Source organism: Gossypium raimondii, chromosome 13, assembly GCF_025698545.1.
Source record: "Gossypium raimondii isolate GPD5lz chromosome 13, ASM2569854v1, whole genome shotgun sequence".
In the NCBI taxonomy this organism is placed as follows: Eukaryota; Viridiplantae; Streptophyta; class Magnoliopsida; order Malvales; family Malvaceae; genus Gossypium; species Gossypium raimondii.
The window spans coordinates 26,158,321-26,164,298 of NC_068577.1; the positions used below are offsets into that span (position 1 = coordinate 26,158,321).

The 5,978-nt window shown below is 37.6% G+C and overlaps 1 protein-coding gene across 1 annotated transcript; it reads right to left on the minus strand.

Moving 5' to 3' along the window:
• Window positions 1-367: 367 nt before the first annotated feature.
• Window positions 368-2,973, minus strand: LOC105771901 (uncharacterized). The gene is made up of 5 exons (XM_012593280.1): window positions 2,881-2,973; window positions 2,410-2,504; window positions 2,021-2,085; window positions 1,517-1,946; window positions 368-536 (listed from the first exon to the last, which is right to left on the minus strand). The coding sequence occupies exons 1-5, from the start codon at window positions 2,971-2,973 to the stop codon at window positions 368-370; spliced, it is 852 nt and encodes a 283-aa protein (XP_012448734.1).
• Window positions 2,974-5,978: the final 3,005 nt, after the last annotated feature.

Sequence of the window (5,978 nt, forward strand, 5' to 3'; positions counted from 1 at the left end):
AAATAAACATAGGAGTTTCAAAACATAATATGAATAGCTTTGAAAAAACAGATGTAACAAAATTAAAAATGAGTTACATCCATGCACACATGCATGGGCAGTTTGCATGGCTAAGTTGACCAATCATTTAATCAATTTTTTTTAAAATGAGAACATAGAGACTTGACCTTGGTTCACTAAGGAGTTTCATAAGATACTTAACCACTACACCACTTCTCAAGCTTATTAATGAACTAACAACATCTAAAATTTTGGGCTATGACAACTCTACCCTCCTTAAAATAAATTTCGTTATCAAACTTTACCTTGTTCAAAAAGATGAGGATATTACTGTCAAAAAGAATCTTCTGGTTCCCACGTAGCCTCCTCAGAACCATGATTCCGCCATAGAACCTTGACCAAAGGTATTTGATTTTTTTCTCATAATCTTAATTTCATGATCTAAAATTTTCATAGGCTCCTCCTCAAAAGACAAATCTGATCTTACCTCAATCTCTTCCACCCAAACCACATGAGATGGATCTGAGCGATATTTCCTAAACATAGAGACATGAAAAATGTCATGGATATGATCCAATTATGGTGGTAATTCAAATTGATAAGCCACTGGTCCAACTCTTTTTAGAATCCGATAAGACAAATAAACCTTGGACTCAATTTGCCCTTTCGTTCGAACCTCAATACCTTTCTCCATAGGAACACCTTTAAGAAAACCTGATCCCCTACACAGTACTCTATATCTTTCCTTTTATCCGTATAATATTTTTGTCTATCAGAAGTATCTCGTAATCTATCTTTAATCAACTTAACCCTACCTTTAGTCTCTTGAACTAACTCAAGTCCCAAAATTTTCCTTTCATCCAATTTAGTCCAGCACAAAGGAGTCTGACACTTACGACCATACAGAGCCTCGTAAGGTGCCATCTGAATGCTTGACTAAAAATTATTATTATAAGCAATTTCAAGTAAAGGTAGATGATCATTCCAACTTCCGGATTGCCCATCAGACTACTGATGATAAGAAGTACTGAAATCCAAAAAATTGTCGAGAGCTTCATGAAATTTCTTTTAGAATTGAGATGTAAACTGAGGATACCGATCCAAAATAATCAACATTGGTACCCCATGCAATCGCACAATTTCAGAAATATACAACTTCGCAAGCTTCTAAATAGAATAATCTGTACAAACCATTTGGAAATTATTCGACTTAGTGATCCTATTCACAATCACCCATACAGAATCTTTCTTAGTGGGAGTTAAAGGCAACCCACTAAAAAAATCCATAGTGACACGCTCTCACTTACACTGAGGAATCCTTATGGGTTGTAACAAATCGAAAGGAAGTTGATGTTCAACCTTCACTTGTTGACAAGTCAAACACTTAGTCGTAAATTTAGTCACCTCACGCTTCAAACCTGGCCACCAATAGACCTCCCTCATATCATGGTACATCTTATTTCCTTTAGGGTGTATAGCATATGGACTACTATGTGCTTCCCGAAAAATAGACTACCTCAAATCTTCATCATTCAGTACATAGTATCTTCCTCTAAAACATAAAACACCATCAGCATTAAACCTAAAATCATTCGTTGAACCATTCTCAACTTGCTTAAGATAAGGCAATAAAGAAACATCCAAAGGTTGATTTTCCTTTATTTTATCAATCAAAATGAGGTCATCTTCAAACAAACTCAATCTGGCAAACATTGCTCTAAGTTCAATCATCACCTTCCAGATAAGAGCATTGGCTATCACACTAGCCTTATCAGGGTGGTACTCAATGGTACAATCATAATATTTAAGTAGCTCAATCCACCTACGATATCTTAAGTTCAACTCTTTTTGGGTGAGTAGATACTTAAGACTCTTGTGATCCCTGTAAATAATACACTTCTCTCCATAAAGATAATGTCTCCAGAACTTAAGCGTGAAAACTACAGCTGCCAACTCCAAGTCATGAGTCAGGTAATTACACTCATGTGGCTTGAGCTGGAAGAATAGGCAACAACCTTACCCTCCTCCATTAACACATATCTAAGACCCATGTGAGATGCATCACTGTATACCACATAATCCTTTCTGAATCAAAATAGGTGCTTGAGTCAACACAAACTTAAGTTTCTCAAAATTGACTTATTGATCATCAGTCTATCTGAATGGAGCATTCTTTCTTAACAACTTTGTTAAATGAGAAACAATCAAAGAAAACCCCTTAACGAGTCTCCGATAATAGCCAGCCAACCTAAAAAAATTTGAATCTCAAACACATTCCTAGGTTATTTCCACTTCACAATGAAAAACTGATCAATATATGGTTGGAAAACTCGATTCATCATATCCATAAATGCAACTGGAGCATTCATAAGACCAAAAGGTATTATTTGAAACTCGTAATGACCATACCTAGTCTTAAATGCAGTCTTAGGCACATCTGAATCCTTCACTTTAAGCTGATAATACCCCGACCTCAAATCAATCTTGAAAAACACCTTCGCTCTCTGAAACTAATCGAACAAATAATCAATCCTAGGCAGAGGGTACTTATTCTTGACGTTCAACTTATTCAATTGCCTGTAATCAATACACATCTTCATAGAACCATCATTTTTCTTGACAAACATAACCAAAGCTCCTAAAGCTGGATTTTAAGTTCTTTAAGCTTTTTAGGTGCCATGCGGTAGGGAGCAATGGACACCGGAGCTATTCTAGGCAACAACTCTATTCTGAATTCAACTTCACGATTAGGAGGTAACCCAAGCAATTCCTCTGAAAAATGTTTGGGAACTCCTTAACAGTGCGGATGATGTTCATACCAGAACTACTAGCACTGGTATCTAAAACATAAGCTAGATATGCCTTACATCCTTTTCAAACCAATCTTTCGGAGACCATAACAGAGATTACATTTGACAAGTAATCTTTACGCTTACCCACAATCACAATTTCTTTTCCACTAATTGACTTCATTGTTACTCTTTTTGCAACACAATCTAGAATGACTTGATGCTCGACCAACCAGTCCATTCCCAAAATCAAATCAAACTCACTAAATGGTAACTCCATCAAATCAACTAGAAATATTTCTCCTTGAACTTTTAATGGACAACGTTTAAAAAATTTTTTCACCACTATAGATTGCCCTAAAGGACTAACAACAGAAACAACACTGATAGTATCTTCTACCCTAATTCCCAATTTATGCGACATAGAGCAAGCAACATACGAATAGGTAGAACCTATATCTATCAAGGCAAAGTACTGTACAATATTAATTGTAAAAGTACCTACGATGACATCAACTACATCACGATCCTCTCTGTGCCTTGTTGCATAAAGCAAGGTAGGCTTTCTCACCTCAGTTGTAACACCCCAAATTTTGGGCCTAGAAGAAATAGGTTTTGAACAAAGGAACAGTTAGGAGATTGCACATAAATATTTATTTGTGCAAGAAAGTGACATAAAGGAATGTCTGCTTCAATGGTTAAGTGATTTAGGAGTGTTTGGACGTGTCTAAGAAGTCAGGGGTTCAAGCCTTGGCTTATGCAAAAATTTTATTTTAAGTGAATAAAATCCTTGGATCTAGATAGTAGGTTATTAAATTATTGTGGTAAAAATATGATACAAAGGAGTTGTTGGTCTAATGGTAAGGGGCATGTGGAGTGTACATGGGGTCTAAGGTTCGAGTGGTGGCGCATCAAAAATGGAGTATTTATTTTGCTACCTAATTCGTGTGGCTGGTAGAGTTGGATTGAAATACTGCTAAATGGAGTTTCAACTGGTCGTAAAGAGAATTGATGAGGGATATTTGGAGAGATTTGAGGAGAGAATATTGGGTTTTCGGGAGGTTGTTATTGTGGAGAGCTACAATATCATCTCATTTGTCCCTTGTTCTCAATGGGAGATCGGTGAGGTTTTCATCACTTTCTCCAACCTGCATTACTTCCATTCCTAACTGGTGATGGTCGAAGTTGATTGGCACATTGCCTAGGAACCAAGGGTGCAATGATCATTAATTTTCGAAATAAGAGTGTTCGGAACAAAGGGAATTTGCAAATCACATCAGGTGTGTAACCACTCCACTGTAACTGTAGAATGACAAAAGCTGAAAATTCGAAATATGGCGTTGAGACCACACGATTGTGCGATCACTCGTGTGGAAAGCCAAACCTGTGAATCATGAGCGATAAACTGTAGAGGCCTCCATGAGCATTTTCATGGGCTTAGGCCGTAATGGGCCACGTTGGGCCGAAATAGGCCGTGTGGGCTCAATAGGCTTGTGGGCCCCACACGGATAAAATCCACTATTTGTGGCAAATACTGGACTGGGCTATGTAGATCTCATAGCCGTGGGGAAGTCTGGGCTGAACGGGCTGCACGAGCGTGTGGGCCCACTTGGGCCGAGTAATGGGCATTGGGCCCATTTACACTATAATGACCATTTAGATTACCTGAGTCGCTCGAGGTGACTGCAGACCTTTCGAGAGGTCAATAAATGATCGAAATACCCCCACACGGTAAAATGATCGAAATACCCCCATAGGGTAAATTGACCAAAATACCCTCATAAGGTAAAATGACCGAAATACCCCCATAGGGTAGAATGACCGAAATACCCTTATAGGGTAAAAAGATTGTTATACCCCTAGGAGATGAAATGACTGTTATGGCCTTATGTTATGATTGATTTGGTCTATGATATGTATGACTGTGATTGAGCATGACATTTTGCATACACGTACGATATTATGTCACGACATATTACATGAGGATGGGTTGTTATATTTGGAGGAAGTGTACCGTACTGATAAGGTTGCACGGGTTGCCCAATATGACTTTAGACCTACTGATGGCTATATGCCATTTATTTTATTGGCAGCTTTGCTGCGATATTGGTGTGTTGGCTGGGTGGGTCGATTTTATCCCCACATGGTGTGTTGGTGGTACGAGTGGTGTGTTGGCTAGATTGGGATGGTTGCATTATTGCACTGTACCGATATTGTATTGGGCTAAGGCCCACATTGTTACTGTATTGGGCTAAGGCCCACACTGTACTATTACTGAATAGGGCTCAGGCCCAGATTGTCACTGCTTGCTATATACTGATTGACTGATAGGGGATTACACACTGAGTTTCGTAAACTCACCCTCTCCTTTTAACTGTGCAGGTAATCCTCAACCTTAGACGATTCGACGCTGCGAGGGACTCGGAGGTGGCCACACAACTACTGTTGATGTTTACATTTGCTTTTATTTTACTTTAAATTATAAGTTGGGTTTTGTTTTATAATAAGGCCTTTAATTTGGGTTTTAAAATTTAATTGGGCTTTTGCTTACATATTTTATACTGCTAGTTAGGTGAAAACGAATTTTCAAAATAATCACTATTTTCAAATACACGAACTTTAAACATTAGAGTTTTCAAAAACTTTCGCGATTTTAGATCAACATTTTATAACAATAGCAGATAACAAGGTAAATGTTTTTTACTAGATGATTTGTTAAATAATAATAATGGGGTTTTAAACCTAGAAACAAATTTTTACCAACGAGTTTAATTTTCGCTAAACACCTCCATGTGACACATCAGATTCTGCCATAACTCCTAGGCCGGGTTTAGGGTGTTACATTTAGTGGTATCAGAGTCAAGTTGCAAAACTCGGCTCTAGAATGGGCTTTGAAAATATTTGGAATTTCTGGAAAACTGTTCTTGAAGTGTTTTGGAAGGTTTACAAGTGTGGCACAACGAGTCTCCAGCGCTGAATTCGTAAGTTTTCTTTATACTATAGACTGCTTGAACTGAAATACACTAAGAGACTACTATAGATAGTAGGACTATACTGAAACTCTTTAGTGAGAGTAAACTGAAAACTGTAGGGAGACCTTGATTTGCGAAAACAAAATTCTGATTACTATTTTTCATAAGACATCTGTAATAATTACAGTAATTACAAACTGATACATAAAACTTCTTA